A 20216-nucleotide genomic window follows, 5' to 3' on the forward strand; every position below is an offset into this window, starting at 1 on the left:
ACACCAACAATGGTTTTTAAGAATTTACGTCAGTTATTAGCACATTGTAATTGGTCAGCCAGCCCAGTTGTCGCTCTACATGTCTAGCCATCCGCGGATGCGCATAAGCGCTCGACATGAACTTTCTCTCCATGTCGCTACATGGCGCTTCCCCAGGTCCGTCTCGAGACTCCGCCTGTCAGAACACATCCAGTGCGCGCGCTTGTTCTGGTGAGTGCAGCTTCACGCTTCCTGGCTGTAATCGCTTCTTTCTGCCAATTGCGCTGTTGTTTAACTTAGTGACAGTTTCATGATTAGCTAATATCAGCTTTATGTTGGATTTTTTGGGGAATGAGCCACAATTTGAGATTCAATAACTGATTTTAGCATAATGTTTTTCAATTCTTTTTAGGTAAATGAGGGATCGATGCTGCTTAATTTTACATAATCCCGTAAATGATCTAATACTATCGGTTTTTGATCACTTTTCGGTATGTGGGAAACCGTTAGCTCCCCATATACTGATACTTGCAGTGAGTGAAATTTAGTAGTATTTTACCTACCAGATAGTTTGTTATTACTAAGTTCTCATTTTAGTTTTTGCTCTTTCTAGGTATCAAGTGAGGGTACTATGTTGTTTTAGGCTAATTTATAACTAACGTCTGCTACTTAGGGTAAAATTACTATCAACGCTTGGTCATCCTATTTTCTTTTCTCGATTAGAACATAATTTTGTGAATATCTTCATGCACTATATCTTTTCATTTTAGTTACATTTTATTGCCTTACATGACTTTCTGTCTGTTACCTCGTACAGACTACATTTGATGATGCACCTAAAATGCTGTGAAACCAGTCGAGGTTTAAAGTACTTGTATAGCTGAAGCGGTTTTACCTTCAAAATTATAGATCCTGGGTGTGGCTACCCGGACTATAAAGTTTTTTTCGTATTATAGGCAATAGCAAGAGCATCACAAGGGCGAACATACCAGATGACTTACGTGATGTCATCAGATCTGCAAAACTTTGGGTAAGCCTTTTCATATATTAAAATGGAATGCTATAATTTCCATAACATTAAAGACGCAACTGATGAACTGTTAAATCTGAAGCTCACTGAGATCACCAAAATTGTGCTGATAAGGGTAGAAGCTGAAAACCCTGCAGTATGCTGCATCAAGAAAATCTTCAGTGAACTCGAGCTATCGTCAGGAGTGAACGTCTTGAGATGTAGGATGACTTAAATCTTTACTTTACTTTAAACAGCATAATTGCAAGAGGTAATCCTGGACACTCCTTTCTTGTTACACAAGGTCAATTGTTGTGTCTAGATGGACCCTCACCATCGCAAACAGCTGCTCGAAACATGCACTGTTCTTTGGTTTGTTGATTGTTGGAGTTAAAGTGACCAAATTACGAGGTCATCAGTCCCTTCATCCTATATGTATCAGAACCAGAAATAATTCTCAGATGAAGGATACAAAAGAAAAATCCTGAGGAGCCTGACTGTAAGCAAGACACAACAAGACAAAAAAATGGTTCAAATGGCTCTGAGCACTATGGGACTCAACTGCTGAGGTCATTAGTCCCCTAGAACTTAGAACTAGTTAAACCTAACTAACCTAAGGACATCACACACATCCATGCCCGAGGCAGGATTCGAACCTGCGACCGTAGCGGTCCCGCGGTTCCAGACTGCAGCGCCAGAACCGCGCGGCCACTTCGGCCGGCCACACAACAAGACAGAGATAAAATCATGACACAGAAGGAGGGGATGTAAGGCGGGTGAGCCACTCTGTCCAGAATGTAGTTGGATGTCCCCAGAGCATGGTATGCTGTGGGAGATGCACCCTCTGCATCCCACCAACACCACCTCACCGTTCATTACTCGAATAAACCGAGCAGCACAGGCTGGATGACAAAAATAGGTAACAAAAATTGAAAACGAGAAACATAAAAGACTAAGGATAACAAAAAAGTGGAAACGTTAGGGGTTCAGCCAGACCACCGAGCAAGGGCCGCCGTGAGTCCCGTGGGCCAGAGCAGGCGAGGGGTGCCCCATCAACTCCTCACTCGGTCAACGTGTCCAAAGTGCCATACCTCACAAAAACGAGTAGGAACCACCTTCGCAGGTGAAACGTAAGACCAGGTCAGCTGCTTTGGCGTAAAACTAGAGGCAATGTTTCAGGAACGTTACGAGACCGACGCGAAGCAACCACATTTGGGCAGTCTAGTAGGATGTGGGCTACCGTCAGGCGAGCACCACATTGCAGCAAGGTGGATCCTGAAGTCGAAGAATGTGGCCGTGGTTCAGCCAAATTTTTCCCATGCACAGCTGACAACGGACCGTAGATTTACCGCGAGAAGAGCGAAGGGAAGACTGCCACATCTTCAAGGTCTCCTTTATTGTCCTCAGTTTGTTTGGGGATTCCAAGTGCCAACCACCAATCACGGATGTGCACTGCAGCATGGACAGAGGCCATTAGGCGTAGTATCCTGCTATGAAGGACAGTCAGCTGGGCTTCCAGTGGAGATGTCGAAGTAATCTAAGGCCCAATGATAGCTAAAAAGACGTTAAAATTTTTGAGCATCACGTGCATCTCTTGCGGCTTGATTTGCACCAATGGTGGTGGTGACTTCCATAAGGATAACTTTCAGTGAATTAAGGGCAGAATCGTGCTTCAGTAGCTTTAGGAAGATGATAATGAGCTCATGTTGATATCTTGGCAATAAAATTCGTGTATGGCGGATATTTCAGAAGTAGTCAAAAGTTTGCATGTGGTTCATTAGGCTTCTAGCAACCTAAAAGCAAACGGCTTTCCTTGGCGTATGTGTAACGAGTACTAATCCCCTCCGGAAGTCTGAAAACTCATAGACGCCGTAGAGTCGTTTCAAGGCCCTCTGCCTTTCCTTAATGTATACCAGTGATCTATCACTGAATATGAGAGACAGCTACATTCGTGTTTTCTTTCCACGCATAACACAAATTTAATTCTCAAATATGTGAAAGGTAAGAGGTAATGTCAATAATTTAGCAGGTGCTATAACAGTTTGGAGTGAGTAAAGTTTTCCTTATATGCAACACCACACAATGCTGGCAGTGTCAGTAACGATAGTCTAGAAAAAGTGAAATGCCATTATGTACTAGGTGATTTAAGTGGAACAGAACATTTCGAGTTCCTTTAGTTTTCGAATTTAAGTCTATATCACACTCTTTTGAATTATACAGTGACAGTTGTGATGCGCTCTTCTGAAGCATAAATCGAATATATATAAGTATTGTCTTACTTATTCAGTTTTCTTTAATTTACCACGTAACAGTTTATACAAGGACATAAAAGTTTTGGTAAGTATTTGGAAATAAATACAAAAGACTACATTGTTTCCATGTTGCAAATGGCATCAAATATATTTTCTAATGTCAGAGCACTTTATAGCCTCTAGACACTCGATATTATTTTGTGTACCATTTCAATTACTATACATTATGTTCTAAATAACTTACTTAAAGAGCAACAACGCAGGAAAAGTTCATGTTGAATAAATTTGGCGGCCATAATCCACCATCAGATGACTCAGCACCAATGCGAAATGGAGATATGTGCTGTAGGGAGAGTACGCGGAAACTTTAAGCCGTGACTTGCATTTCTAGCAGGAAATAATAAGTGCTTCCCTTTACTACAAGTAACGTACTATCAGAGGCGTACTGAAAAATACGCTCGTTAGTAACTGGGCGTCTGTCAGAAACCAAAGTGAAAGGATTTGTGCATGATGATAGATAATTGTTTCGAAACCACTTTTGTTTGCAATCATAATCACAAAAAAATTTAATCAGCAATATTCAGTTCCAACAGTTACACCTTCTTCAGATAGCCCGTCTGTACGTTGCCCTCTTAAAGCTAATGATTGCTCTCGCGATATCATATTTTGTAGGGTACCGGCAATCTCAAAAGTAGAGGCTATTGAAGTTCAGTTTCTCCAAAGAAGCTGATTATACGTCGCAAAGTTGACTGTCTAGAACGGAACTGAGTGCAAAAAAATGGCTCTGAGCACTATGGGACTTAACATCTGTGGTCATCAGTCCCCTAGAACTTAGAACTACTTAAACCTAACTAACCTAAGGACATCACACACATCCATGCCCGAGGCAGGATTCGAACCTGCGACCGTAGCGGTCACGCGGTTCCAGACTGAAGCGCCTAAAACCGCACGGCCACAGTGGCCGGCTAGGAACTGAGTGCAAATAATGTTATTTAGCACTGTGAAAGAATTTAGAAAAATATATATAGTTTGGATGTGCTTACTATCTCGAGAAGACTGATAATATTGGAAATATATGGCCATTGTTGTAGCCTCCAAGAACTGTCATTTCATCCTCGTGGAAGACAGATTGCAGCGTCATAACAGTCATATGGCTTCAAATGGCTCTGAGCAAGATGGGACTTAACTTCTGAGGTCATCAGTCCCGTAGAACTAAGAACTACTTACACCTAACTAAGCTAAGGACATCACACACATCCATGCCCGAGGCAGGATTCGAACCTGCGACCGTAGCGGTCGCGCGGTTCCAGACTGTAGCGCCTGGAACAGCTCGGCCACCCCGGGCGGCTAACAGTCATATGCGTTAAAGGCTTATCTCTTGAATCTTACTTGACACTTCATGTTTAATCAAGAATACTTAATTACAGAACAGCAGCCCAAACAAAATAATGTAATTGATGACCGTCTGAAAGTTTTTCTGTTGAATCTGTTTACATTTTTTTCGGGTGTGTGACTTCGCTAGCTGGCTCGTTTTGCTCAGTACATCAGGAACAAAACCTGTCGTTCGAAGTCGAGACGTTCTAGTGGGACAGAATTCAACACCCATTGCCGTTCACTTTCAGCTGTTGACACGATTCATTCACAAAAAATCATAAGAACTAAGGTCCGAAATGGACGAACAAATGAGGACTGTTTATGACACAGTCACGTCTGGACAGTACTGGATTCGATTATGTCCCCATCAGTTGAATCTTAATGGCCTGCCACTAGTATACATTTGGTTACTCACCCCTAATGTAGTCGATCTCTTCCTGTGTGAAGGTTGGTAGCCTTGATCGGGGCCGTCCCTCAGCCTCACTATTGGCATCTACTTGCTGTCGCACCATAGCCGGATAATCCTCATCCTGACTGTAGATAGGATGAGCGAAGATCCCCACCTGCAGAACGGTTTTTCTCACAGTCATTCGTGTCCTATATGTAGGTCTCATTTGTCACGTGGTTAGTGTCAGTTGCGCACTCCAACGAGCAATGCACTGAAAAGTTACAGGAGCTACAACTGGATTACGGCAGAGCTACAATACCCTCCTGAAACTGTCGTGCTCTTTCAGCAGCCTCTGCATCCTCTGTCTAGTTAGTCAGTGGTTCAAGTCCATCCATTTCAAAAGTAATTCCCACGATACCTGTAAAATGTATGAGAACAACACTTACAGTTGGTTAGATAAGGCAGATCAGAAACAGACGTACATCATAAACTGTAGTGTAATGTACCACCATAAGATTGTCTACTTTGTCACTGTGCTATGGCAAATCGTTTTGTCTCCTGCAGCGTCTTGCTACCGTAGGGTGTCACGCTGATTTCAATGTGTATCGCAGTGCAGGCATACGTATACCTACAAATAGACACAAAATAAATTTCACATACTGATTTTCTTTCGACTCGATAATTAACGCTTTATGACTACCCCGTGTGTGTCATATAAACCTTATGCCACACCATTTGACCTGTTCTCTGTTACTTCTGTCTAGACTGCCCAAAACATAAACTAATAATTCAGACACTGGCAGCGAGCGGGCATTGATTTAATTCAATGGTGAAAGTTGAAAATTTGAGCCGAACTGGGATTCAAACGCGGGTGTGCTGCTTATGAAGTAGATGCGATGACCACTGCACCATCCCGACATAGTCGTCGCAGCAAGTGTACGGACTATCCTTGCAAGCCCCTCGTGAGCCACAAGTTCTCAACTTACCACCACAGTACTAATGTAGTGCCCTTTGCCTATTATCATTATTAATGGCATTGCACCGATTCCCATAAGAGTTCGACCCTGGTGTGCATTTGCACTTGAAAGGTCATTAGACGCCTCGCCTGAAATATGTAAAGGGTGCTTCACAATTTATGTTACACGCTTCTAGAGCTTGTAGAGGGGACTTAGTATATGAAGCTCTACATAAGAAACCATGTACGGTAAAGTCGTCCAAGGACGCTACAGAGCGTCGAAGTTATAGGCGCTGGCGCCTGTAGGTGTATGTATATACAGGGTGATTCCGTGATGGCGTTACAAACTTTCCAGGATGATCGAGAAGGATTAATGTATCAGTCTGAGGTAAGGGTCCCTGTACCGGAAAACAACGATTCGAAAACTATAAGAGAAAACCGTCCGGTACTGATCTCCCTAAGATTGTAGTGTAGGCAACTTTCAGAGGTAGTAGTATGGACTAAAAAAAAGGAAAAAGCCCAGTAAACAAGGGTTCTCAAATGCATCCCTTAAAAGCTTTGAGCATTTGGCCAACAGGGAGATGCGTATAGCAGTAGCGAAGATAAACAAATGTTCATAGCTCCTCAGGTATTCATTTTGGAGCCCATGTTCACTGGATATTTTTTCTTGTTTTTGTCCATACTACCGCCTCTAAAAGTAGCCTCCCCTACAATCTTAACTACAACAGTACCGGTACATGCATTTCACTATCAGAAAGATTTTCGGTTATGACTTTGGACTCCTTCGCTTCCGGCACAAGGGATCCTTACCTCTAGTTGATACATTTAGCCTTCCACATCATCGTAGGAAGTTGGTAGCATCACGGAAATACGCCATATATATATATATATATATATATATATATATATATATATATATATGCGCCTATAACTCCGACGATCTGTAGCGTCGTTTGATGTCGTTTCTGGACATATGTTGTTATGTAAAACTTGATCTACTAAGTCCCCTATTCAGCCTCTGTAATTGTACGTATGCATCCACTATGAAATAAGACACAAAGGAATTGTAGACATGGGCTGTGAGCGGACATTGATCCAAATCAATGTGGAGAGTTAAATCACTCCCCGCTCGCAGCCAATGTCCGTTGTTCCTTTGTGTCGTCATTCATAGTGGCTGTTGGGTCAAAATTGTGTCTATTCTTTCGGACATGTCCGAAAGAGAAAACACCACATCACACACACACACACACACACACACACACACACACACACACACACTACACGATAATGATATTCAAGGATTCTAGATTCGAAAGAAACAGAATTGTTCACTTGCATGGGGACACTGGAATCTATGCTATCGGTTGAACGTTGACTGGGAATTGCATACAGCGCTGTGTAAAAAGGAAATGCAAGAACAGCAGCGACTTCCCATTCTCGGAAAATGCCACATTTTTCTCCTCGTAACTTCGGACCTTTCGCCCTACACACCCAAAGGATTCTCCAGTGTCTCAGTTTCCTGCATTTGCACTTTTCTCAGGTGAAACAGATTTCTCCAGAGACGACATCCCCAATAGTTTTAGTATTCAGGTACGTACTGCCCCATTACAACTGTGAAGATCGGCCAACATAGGTTTTCGGTGAACTCTTAGCCGTATGTAGGCAGTGATTGGTTAATGGTTGCGTGGTGTCAGACTCCTTTCCGATTAGTAGCACCATCGTATATTGTACTTCTGCGGGACATATTCCCTCGTCTCTTATAAGACATCCCATTTCAGCTCCCTGCGACATGCCGTTAAGCATCATCCTTGAAAGTGAGCAGCATCACCACGGGAACACGCTGTGCAAAATATTTTCGTACCTCCGTATACGCAGCAGTGCAAAACTGTTTTCTGTGTGTGATAGGTTTCGGTACAAGAAGCGGCACTCACATAAGCGTGTGAGTGGCGACAATGGAAGTCAGTGAAGGTCAGGATATGACTGATTTGCCTTATATTTTCTCTGATCACGAGTCATAGTCGAAAAACTTAATCAACAGTAGCGTTTGGGAAACACTTTAAAAAGTGCTTGTTTCCCAAAAGCGGTAACAGAAATCGTACAGGTTTTATAATAGCACGACAATACTCCGCACGTAAAGAAAGGCCAATGGCATCGCGATACCGAGAAAACCAAGTGAATCACGCAGAGTTCATTTCTCGAAGCCTCTGCTAAGTCTCCTTTAGAATGAACTACTGCGTAGGTTGCTCTGCGCATTTGTTCCTTCAAAACACCAGGACGTCTTTCCACCTTTCACCATGAAGAACGGGAAAACACTACTATCAGTATCTTACAACTTACTGAAGGCCTTTTCGATGGTTGAACAGTGTAGCTTTAGCACAGTAGATGCACACACTTCTACACACTTGACTTCCGTCTTTTGAATTAATGTACACGAACTGAAGTGATGTTATTCCAAAACATTCATGTCAATACTGAGCACTACTTTATGAATGTCGATTACTAAGCGTTATTTTTAACATATCAAACGGCTCCTAGAAGCTACAATACATCGTGACATCTTGCAATTTCATGCCTTTAGATTTGGAAGCTATTTGTTTTTATTCGTGATTTTAATGATTCTTCTAATATACTCTTTTAAGAAACATCGAAATGTAAATATTATCTGTAAGTATTGATATTCCTTTTTCTTATTATTAATTGATTTTGGAGAGAAATAGGGGATACTCTAATAAATATTGAACTAAGAAAAAACTACTTTCATAAATTTTCCTTTTGTTAAATATGCTTTAGCTCAGCACTGATTACTTTCTTATGCATCTGTCTAGGCTATAATACACACATAATCAAGCAAATACGTTTTATGTTTGGAGCAGTCGTTTATCATTGTGCTAAAACGGAGGGAATGAACCGTGTTACAGGGTCGGCCGACTTCTTTGGAATGATCCACTTCGGAACGAATTTCGTGACGCTAGGTGTCACAGGCGAATCACCTTCTAAAACGCGGGATTCTGCTGTAATTACATCGTCTCGTGAGGTAAGCTCAAATTACTGCTTGTACGAAAGTATAATGGATCACAATGTGTTAGCGGAAATATCTTAAACGGTGCCTAGCTTTCAAAGATTGACGTTCACAAACATAATAAAACTGTGACAGCACATTCGGTATTGCTCACGGCGCATATCCTGTTCATTGGAGATCGTCGAAATGTGTATAATATGGTCTGAAGCTGACATTCTCGAGGAACTTCGAAACTTCTTTCAAATCATTATTCGTTATAACGGCAGTGAGACGGAGGTCCTGCGTGTGAAGGCTTAACTACAAAGGGATTCAGAATGTTCTGGGCTGAAACATCGCGAATATGTTCGCAAGCTAACATTTTTTTTTGAAGAAGTTGAAATGAGGATTGAAGCTGATGATCGGTTACATTTCTGACACACTCTATTAAAGAGGAGCGTATTCATCTCCGGCATGGTAACTCAGCGTGTTCGGTGAGAGGGTAAGCTGCCCTCTGTAATAAAAAACTGAGTGAACAGATCAATGATGAACTTGAATGGATGTCATGTGACATCTGTCCATAAAAAATTCAACGAGAAATAACGAACAAAATGAGATCACCAAATAGGCGTAGCGTCTTTGATTAATAATCAACACGTCCTCGGTCCCGCCACCGCTTGAATTTCAATAACCAGCATTGGTGCCCGAAGACTTCCGGCATAAGAACTCATCCTCATTTTGCTAACAGTATTGTCAAATAGAACGGAGGACAGGGTTCAAAGCACTCTCTTGCCTTAGCATGTGAAACTGCCCCTAAAGACGAAATAATCAGCAATAATCAACGGCATAAGGATGCAGAAAGCAGTGGATACCACTGCATTAAAGACACATGACGTGTATACACAGGACATGTGGCCTGTAACTGAAAAAGTTTCATGATGATCTCACCATTGGCAAAAGATTACGGAATAGTCCCACATTCGGATCTCCGGGAGGGGACTGCCAAAGAGGTGGTGACCATGAGAAAAAGACTGAATAACCGACTAAAGGAAAAAGTTCTACGAGTCGGGGCGCGGAATGTCAGAGGCTTGAACGTGGTAGGGAAGCTAGAAAATCTGAAAAGGGAAATGCAAATGCTCAATCTGGACACAGAAGGGGTCAGTGAAGTGAAATAGAGGGAAGACAAGGACTTCTGGTCAGATGAGCATAGGGTAATATCAAAAGCAGCAGAAAATGGTTTAAAGGAAGCAGAATTCGTTATGAATAGAGAGGTATGGCAGAGAATGTGTTACTATGAAGAGTTAAGTGATAGGCCTGTTCTTATCAGAATAGACAGAAAACCAACACCTAAAAAGATAGCTCAGGTATACAAACCGACATCACAAACTGAAGATGGAGAGAGAGAGAAAATATATGAGGAAACTGAGATGGTAGTGCATTACGTAAAGGGAAACGATAATTTAATAGCCATAGGGGAATGGAATGCAGTTCTAGGGGAAGGAGTACAAGGAGAGATTACAGGAGAATATGGTCTTGGGACAAGAAATGAGAGAGGTGAAAGGCTAACTGAGTTCTGTAATAAATTTCAGCTAGTAATAGAGAATACTCTGTCGAAGAATTACAAGAGGTGGAGGTACACTTGGAAAAGGCCAGGTGATATGGGATGTATATGGGACGATTTCAGTTAGAATACATCATGGTGAGGCAGAGATTCCGAAATCAAATATTCGATTGTAAGGCGTAAGCGGGAATGTAAATAGACTCAGATCAAAATTTGGTGATGATGAAGAGTAGGTTGGAGTTTAACAGACTAGGCAGGAAGAATCAGTACGCAAAGAAGTGGGTACGGAAGTACTAAGGAATGACGAGATACGGTTGAAGCTTTCTGAAGCTATAGATACATCAATAAGGAATACCTCAGTAGGCAGTACGGATGAAGTCGAATGGACATCTATAAAAAGCGCAATCCCTGAAGCTGGAAAGCAACTGCGAAGAAACCGTGGGTAACGGAAGAAATACACTACTGGCCATTAAAATTGCTACACCACGAAGATGACGTGCTACAGACGCGAAATTTAACCGACAGGAAGAAGATGCTGTGCTATGTAAATGGTTAGCTTTCCAGAGCATTCACACAAGGTTGGCGCCGGTGGCGACACCTACAACGTGCTGACATGAGGAAAGTTTCCAACCGATTTCTCATACACAAACAGCAGTAGACCGGCGTTGCCTGGTTGTGATGCCTCGTATAAAGAGGAGAAATGCGTACTATCACGTTTCCGACTTTGATAAAGGTCTGATTGTAGACTATCGCGATTGCGGTTTATCGTATCGCGACATTACTGCTCGTGTTGGTCGATATCCAATGACTGTTAGCTGAATATGGAATCGGTGGGTTCAGGAGGTTAATATGGAACGCCGTGCTGGATCCCAACGGCCTCGTATCACTATCAGTCGAGATTACAGGCATCTTATCCGCATGGCTGTAACGGATCATGCAGCCACGTCTCGATCCCTGATGGGGACGTTTGCAAGACAACAACCATCTGCACGAACAGTTCGACGGCGTTTGCAGCAGCATGGACTATCAGCTCGGAGACCATGTCTTGTTCGCATTGACGGCACTTTGAACAGTGGACGTTACATTTCAGATGTGTTACGACCCGTGGCTCTACCCTTCATTCGATCCCTGCGAAACGCTACATTTCGGCAGGATAATCCACTATCGCATGTTGCAGGTCCTATACGGGCCTTTCTGGATACAGAAAATGTTCGACTGCTGCCTTGGCCAGCACATTCTCCACATCTCTCACCAATTGGAAACGTCTGGTCAATGGTGGCCGAGCAACTGGCTCGTCACAATACGCCAGTCACTACTCTTGATGAACTTTGGTATCGTGTTGAAGCTGCCATCCAAGCTCTGTTTGACTCAATGCCGAGGCGTATCAAGGCCGTTATTACGGCCAGAGGTGGTTGTTCTGGATACTGATTCCTCAGGATCTATGCACCCAAATTGCGTGAAAATTTAATCACATGTCACTTCTATTATAATATATTTGTCTAATGAGTACCCGTTTCTCATCTGCATTTCTTCTTGGTGTAGCAATTTTAATGGCCAGTAGCGTACTTCAGTTGATCGATGAAAGAAGGGAGAACAAAAATGTTCACGGAAACACAGGTTCAAAAAAGGTTCAAATGGCTCTAATCACTATTTGACTTAACATCTATGGACATCAGTCCCCTAGAACTTAGAACTACTTCAACCTAACTAACCTAAGGACGTCACACAACACCCAGTCATCACGAGGCAGAGAAAATCCCTGACCCCGCCGGGAATCGAACCCGGGAACCCGGGCGTGGGAAGCGAGAACGCTACCGCACGACCACGAGCTGCGGACTAGGAAACTCAGGAATACCGAAATACAAGTAGGTGGAGAATGAAGGGAAGCCAAGACAAAATGGCTACATGAAAAATGTGAAAAAATCGAAAAAGAAGTGATTGGCGGAAGGACTAACTCAGCATATAGGAAAGTCAAAATAACCTTCTGTGAAATTAAAAGCTAGCGTGGTAGCATTAAGGCTGCAACGGAAATTCCACGGTTAAATGCAGAGGAGAGATCAGATAGGCGGAAAGAACAAAATTGACAGCTTCTGTGAGGGGGAAGGTTTTGTCTGATGTGATACAAGAAGAAACAGGAATCATATAGAAGAGATAGGAAATCCACTATTATAACTTATGAGAGCTTTTGAGGTCTTATGATCAAATAAGGCGGAAGGGATAGATAACATTCCATCAGAATATCTAAAATCATTGGGGGAAGTGGCAACAAGTCGACAATTCACGTTGGTGCGCCATTATATCTGACTTCCGGAAAATTATCGTCCACACAATTCCGAAGACTGCAAGAGCTGCCAGTTGCGAGACTTATCGCACAATGAGTTTAACAGCTCATGCATCCTAGTTTCTGACAAGTATAATATACAGAACAGAAAAATTGAGGATTTGTTAGATGACAATGAGTTTGGCTTTAGGAAAGGTAATGGCACCAGAGATGCAATTCAGACGTTGCCTTGATAATGGAAACAAAACTGAAGAAAAACTAAGACATCGGATTAGTCGACCTGGAGAAAGCGTTCGACAACGTAAAATGATGCAAGATTGCCGAAATTCTGAGAAAAACAGGAGTAAGCTATAGGGAGAGACGGATATATGCAATATGTATAAAAGCCAAGAGAGAATAATAAGAGTGGACGACCAAGAAAGAAGCGCTCGGATTGAAAGGGGTGCAAGACAGGAATGTAGTCTTTCGCCCCTACTGATCAATCTGTACATCAAAGAGGCAATGATGGAAATAAAAGATTCAGGAGTGGAATTAAAACTGATGGTGAAAGGATATGAGTGATACGATTAACTGATGACACTACTATCCTGAGTGAAAGTGTAGAAGAATTGCATAATCTGCTGAATGGAATGAACAGTCTAGTGAGTAGAAAAGATGAGAGTAAATCGAAAAAAGACAAAAGTGATGAGAAGCAGCAGACATTCGAACAGAGAGAAGTTAAGGAATTCTGCTACCTAGACAGCAAAATAACCAATGGCGGAAGCAGTAAGAAGGACATCAAAAGTAGATTAGCACTGGTAAAAAGGGCATTCCTGGGCAAGAGAAGTCTACTAGTATCAACCATAGGCCTTAAATTGAGGAATAAATTTTTGAAAATGTACGTTTGGATCATAACGTTGTATGTCAGTGAAACAACGACTGTGGGAAAACCGGAAAAGAAGAGTATCGAAGCAGTTGAGAGTGGTGCTGCAGATGAAAGTTGAAAATTAGGTGAAGGTAAGGAATGAGTAGGTTCTGCGAAGAATCGGAGAGGAAAGGAATATGTGGAAAACACTGACAGGAGAAGGGATGGGATGATTGAACATCTGTTAAGACATCAGCGAATGACTTGCATGGTGCCAGAGGGAGCTGTAGGGGGCAAAAAATTTAAGGTAAATCTGAGGACTGATGCCTCAAAAACATAAAAAAATTATACTTCATATTACGATTAAATCGATCGAAATGGTAGGGCTCTGAAACACAATACACATTATTTGTATGAAAATCTGCAGTGTAATGTTAATTATTTTGTGGTATTTTAATTTCTCTTGCATACGAAAGAACTAAGTCTATCCCTATCTTGCAAACAAAGGATTTCATAAATTAAGTTTGTCACTACACCATAAAACTCTCTGCACGCAGTGCTGTGCGTAAAAGAATTATCTGAGTGTAATAATTTTAACATGAAATTTAACATCAGTCTAAAACACAGTTTACACAAAGTGAAGTTTTCAGCAACAGTATATTCTATGCAGTCAATGAAATCAAACTTCGTGCTCCACTATTCATTAAGCGCAGCCTCGCATAGAAATTAAAGACCCAGCGTGTATAATAGAGCTGGTATCATATGAAAGTAATTTGAAGATACCATTAACTGTAGCCAATGACCTGCATAAAAATTCTGCAGATGACGCTAGAGTAATGTAACAATCTGATAAGGCCTAGACATTTAGCAACACTTGCACATAAGAGAGATATAGTAACATTATCGCGTGAACAGTAACCATAATACGAAGCCTAGGAAAATTAGAGTCTGACGTACTATCATGTAAATTATAACCAACCGAATATAACTGTTTCTGTCAACAAGAGAAAAGACGTCAATCCTCCTGCTGATATGTCTCAAGACATGGACGGATATGTTTTTGCTCAGAAAAACCTGCAATAATAAGGTCCAAATTTGGTACATATCTACTACCTAAAATAAGTTTTTACGTAGACCACTACGGGTGGGGTGGAATGGGAATGGGAAAGACTGAAACGTAAAAAAGGAGTTCCGATCGATCGATAATACTGTCGAATCGATAGTTTTGAAAGTTGGTGGACACATCACTGGCCCTATAACTTGCAGTCCGAAGTTTAATCAAACAGAACAAATAGAATGGAAAACCGTGTAGAAGCAGACTAAAAAAATAAAAGTTTATTGGAATTTGTTGTATGTACAGAGCCTTACGTTCTGAGAAACCGCTCCAGATCGTAAGGTTGCTGATGCATGCTTGCGCGGAGGCACTGATATCGGTAGTGTTTGTTCAAACCCGGGGTAGAAGAAATTTTCACATCCAGTATTTGGCTTCCAAGAGGAAGAGGGCTGAAGCGTAATATTCATGATCAGCAGACATTACGCCAATGTGTTGAAATAAATTCCATCTCATCTCCAGTGTCTCGTGGGATGAGAGAGTGACATTGGCGACGGTGACCCGTCCCTCGGGAAGGAAAGCTACGACCGACCGACACTTGGCGGTTTTGTAGAGCTTTACCCTATGTGTCGCATCAGGTTTCACCTTCTGCCCTCCTTTTATCCGTAACAAGCACAACGCTATACTGCACAATGACTCACTACATTTATGAACATGACGCTTGATACTTCGTAATAGGTCGGAAGAAGACAGCTCACCTCCATTAGCAACCTGCTGATGACGGCAATACATGATTCTCTGATCGGCTCCCATACCTCATTTTCTTAGTAAAGGACCAATTTTGACTTTTTCTTCTAAGAATCGCATCGCTTGTATATGCATACTCCTTATAGTGTGAAAATGTGAGAGATCAAGAAAAGTAAGATTTTGTAGTTAGTGCACAATATTAACACTTTTAAGAACACCCAAAGAAATTATTAGATTTTACACCAAGGATAGATTTCAGGCATTTTCCTTTCACATAAGGTTTAGAAAAATTAGATGTTAGTAACTGGGCAACGCCGTGCTGTAACTGGTGACAGAAATATTTTAAATCTTTTTTAATTATTAAATTTGGTAACCGCATTAGCTGATTGTATTTTCTTTATTACAGGATTACACACAACCGGTTTCGCAATGAATTGATAGCATCCGCAGTTGTATGCGTGTAGCTAGTTTAACACAGATTTTTTTTTAAAAAATACACGGTCTCCCAAAGTTTGGATAGCGTTAGAATTGCCAGAACCACTTAAACTGGATGGTTACAAAGTGAAACATCAAGAATTCCAAAAGGGAGCAGGCGCAGGCAGCGCACATGAGTAGTGCAAGCTGCTGGTAGGGACCAGCGATGTAAAACCATGTCGCTTATGGGGGTGTTTGTTGATCTTTTTTTTTAAAAAAAATGTATGTTAAACTAGTTGTACGTATACATCTGAGGATACGATTATATCATCTCGAAACCGGTTGTATATAATCCTGTAACATAAGAACTGTTAACAGCTAATGCGGCTACCGCAAGTTTTTCAGTACACTTCAGTAACTTTTCAAATATTTGTAATATTTCTGTCATGTATCTAAGCTGTGGATACCCAAACAGTAAAATCGTATGTTGTATGATAAGTATCTTAACTTTCAGACTTATCCTTGGGGATTGCGGGGTCAACTGAACTGGGTTGCCAACGAATACCCAGGTTACCCAGTCTTTATAACATAGAACGGTATGTCCAATTCTGGAGGGCGAAACGACACTGAGAGCATCGAATTCTATACTGTAAGTAGGATTTTCCACACGCGTATAGCAAACATTTCCATCTTCCGAAAGTCATTTCATTATCAGCAATGTTTTTTCTAGGGATACCTAGGAGCTGTACTAGAGTCGATACACACAGACGGTGTTCCGGTTATCGGACATTTGGCATGGAGTCTCATGGACACCCTGGAATGGAACGCGGGATTCACGTGAGTAATTGTGATACATTCATGTGTTAAATGACATAATATCGAAAAACAAACACATCCACAAATATTTAAAAAAATGGAGGTACTTACGTCTGTATTTTGTATGTTCCCCATCTCCTCCTAAACCACTGGACCGATTTCAACTAAACATTGTACACGTATCTATTTAGAAATACTGTGACGCTGAAAACCACGTACCTATAAAAGTAGTGAAGCTGGGCCTAAAAAAGCACTATACCCAAAGATGCGCGAGTACCTACAGTTTGTTTATCTGGTATTTCAGAATGACAGCACTTGCTGAGTTTTAACAAACATTACACTAAACTTCAAAACCTTAACGAAACTTTTTCTCACTCATATTTTGCAGACAGTATTCACATATACTGTTGAATGTACCAGGGAAATTATATCATCGTTTATGGCAAGGAGTTTAGGAGATATGACGTTATAAACACGGCAATGAATGAAAATCTATTCGCAATATAGTTCGCAAACAGTACCCACATATGCTGTTGAATGTACTAACAACATTATTGTATAGCAAATAGTTCAGGAGGTATGACATCAAACTCTGAGACGCGTGAAAAACTCCTGCATCGTGGATAATATTTTAATTTATTGTTTGTTTGCTACTATTTCTATTCATAACTCACTGCAGAGACAGTAGCCACATACGCCACTGAGTGTACGTGCTGATTTATATCATTGCACGACACATAATCAGGAGATATGGCGTCATAAACATTGAGCTGAGACAAAATGAAACCGCAGGGCAAAATACACAAGAGATACGGGAGAAATATGTGCGCAAATGTGAGTGAAATACGTTAAATATATGTGAAATATATTTTAAATCTGTGTAAGCGAGTAAAGCGACTGGCAGGAAACCTATTCTAAATCCCTAGGCGATTTCATTCAAATTGGGTGCACATATTAGTTATGATCTGGACATAAAAACTATGGGGGTGAGAACCAGCACCCTTCTATTGGGGTGGGGATGATAACGTGCGAGAGAAGAGGTGATGAAGATGATATCGACAGAGAGAGAGGGGGGAAAAGGAGAGATACAGGGAGAGACGCGAGGAGGAGATGAACAGAGAAAGGAAAGAGGAGGACATAGACAGAGAGGAGAAGGAGGTGGGCAAGGAGAAGCAAGTGGAGGAGATGGATTGAGGGAGGGGAGGAGGAAATGACCAGTTGCATGGATGAGGAGGTATTAGTAACTGTCGACTAGTGCCTGAATATGTAGAATACGAAAATGACAATCCGAGGCTGGTACTGAATACAATAATATTCGTGGTTGCTGTCTCGTTGGGTACAATGTAGCCAGTAGTTCCTCTGCTCTGTCTCATCCCATATTATTGACAGTATCTTTTCAGGTGTGTATCTGTGGTTCATGACATTTAATTACATGATCACTCTCATGTTTTCTATGCAGAGCTAAGTACGGGCTGTACGAGGTGGATTTCAACAGTCCAAACCGGACGAGGACGCCCAAGGATTCAGCCAGATTCATGGCGGAAGACTTCAGCAGCAAGCAGTTGCCCAACCAATAGGAGGTCCTGTCTCACCTCACGAAGCTTGTAAACCAATTTGTGGTCGCAATTTTTAATAATCGCACTTGATTAATACAGTGCAGTTACATGAAATAAGAGAATTATTGTCCTCAACTACTGAATGTAAATATTTCCAAGCACTGCCTGTGTAATAAATTTCTGAAAAGGAACGTTGGTCTCTTTCTTCTTTTCACTTTAGTAGGTACAAAATAGAGGAGCAAGAGCAGGCAAAAGTACCAGTTTATTTCCCCCATAGCCTCACGTGAAGAACGAAATACGAAAATGGAAGGGAAACAACAAAGCAGTCGTTGAACTGATTACATAAAGAAAATCTACACATACACTGTAACCCACATCTTTTTTCTTCATACCAAATTGGACATCTTCTTTCCCTTACAGACTGATGGAAATGAAGAGTAGAGGCATTGTTTGATAATTTTATGAACGGAAACTACGTGCTGTAAACCAACGCGGCTTGTTTGAGAAAAACTTTAGTTCTACTTGTAGTGGACTGTTAAGGCAGCCAGTCCACAGTGAAGTAGCCGAAAGGGCACACGTCAACTCACGCCGTCTGGCGTTAAGTCTGGAACAGGATTCGTAATGAATGTGATAAAGAAAAGAACGTAGCTACTAGAACACTTAACTTTTATATTGTCCTTTGGTATACAGCATTCTGGATGATACAAGTGAGACTCTATAGATTCATGAAATGGTACAATTGGCGCCTTGCTAGGTCGTAGCCATTAACTTAGCTGAAGGCTATTCTATCTGCTCAGCAAATGAGCGAAAGGCTTCGTCAGTGTAGTCGCTAGCAAAGTCGTCGTACAACTGGGGCGAGTGCTCGTACGTCTCTCTAGACCTGCCATGTGGTGGCGCTCGGTCTGCGATCACGCAGTGGCGACACGCGGGTCCGACATGTACTAATGGACCGCGGCCGATTTAAAGCTACCACCTAGCAAGTGTGGTGTCTGGCGGTGACACCACATTCCTCCCCCGCAAATCGGCGAACAGTCGTGTTATAAGGCTTCCGCCTGCCGTGGGGAGGACCCCATGTTGACGTATGCGATGGGGTGGGGAGCCTAACAACAGGCGAGGCCGTGCCACCCGCACCCTGCCATTCGGTCCGAGGGGAGCTAGGAAACGCCTGAAAACCTAGTCCAGGGTGCACGTCAACATGCGGTGTATGCGCCCGTAATGAGACAGGAGGGGCCGAAGGGTCGACCTCCATTGCGTCGGGGTATCCGACGCGCGAAGACGACATCTGGTCCGGAGCGGGCAAGAGTTCCATGGCGGAGGACATCGGGTCACGGGAAGCGATCGGCGGTGCGTGACCCAGGGAGGCGCTGGGCGGCTGCAGCGAAGCGTCCACTGCGGGCGGCGCCGGCGGCGGCTGCGGCGGCGGCGGCGCGACGCCATGGGGCAAAATGGAAGGCATCGTCGGTAACACCTGGGGATGAGGCGAGCCAGTAGTTGGGTCCCCAGGGCGCTGACCGGACGGCACCGTCGCTGAAAGCAGACGGGGAGCGGCAGAACCCAGGCGACGACAGAGGCGCAGCTGATTGAGATGCCGACGCACCTCACCAGAGGCCCCCAAAACCAAATACATCGCGCGGACGAGGCAGCGAAGAATGCGCCCTGCGAGCCAACGCCGTGAACCTCGATAGGTGCGATACAAGACAACATCGCCAGGAGCAAAAGCAGGAGTCTGCCGCTGCACAGAAACCTGATGCGGCGGATGCAGCAAAGACATCAAGGTTCGATGAGGACGACCATGGAGCAACTCAGCCGGCGAGCGACCATCTCGGGGCTGAGAGCGGTACGAGGACAAAAAGAGCAATATCGCGGCCTCCCGAGAATGCGACTCTTTCAACTTCAACATCTGTGACTTGAAAGTCCGGACCAATTGTTCAGCGGCACCGTTTGACTGAGGCGAAAACGGCGCGGATGTCAGATGTTGAATACCATTGGCCTTG

At 42.7% G+C, this 20216-nt stretch overlaps 1 protein-coding gene across 1 annotated transcript in view; it reads left to right on the forward strand.

Moving 5' to 3' along the window:
• LOC126199509 (myrosinase 1-like) overlaps nucleotides 1-18243 on the forward strand; it is a 32271-nt gene extending 14028 nt beyond the window's left edge. The window contains exon 6 of the mRNA XM_049936431.1: nucleotides 18126-18243. Within this exon, the coding sequence (XP_049792388.1) occupies nucleotides 18126-18243 (118 nt within the window). The remainder of the gene's footprint in view (nucleotides 1-18125) is intronic.
• Nucleotides 18244-20216: the final 1973 nt, after the last annotated feature.

This window comes from Schistocerca nitens, chromosome 8, assembly GCF_023898315.1.
Source record: "Schistocerca nitens isolate TAMUIC-IGC-003100 chromosome 8, iqSchNite1.1, whole genome shotgun sequence".
Taxonomy (NCBI): Eukaryota; Metazoa; Arthropoda; class Insecta; order Orthoptera; family Acrididae; genus Schistocerca; species Schistocerca nitens.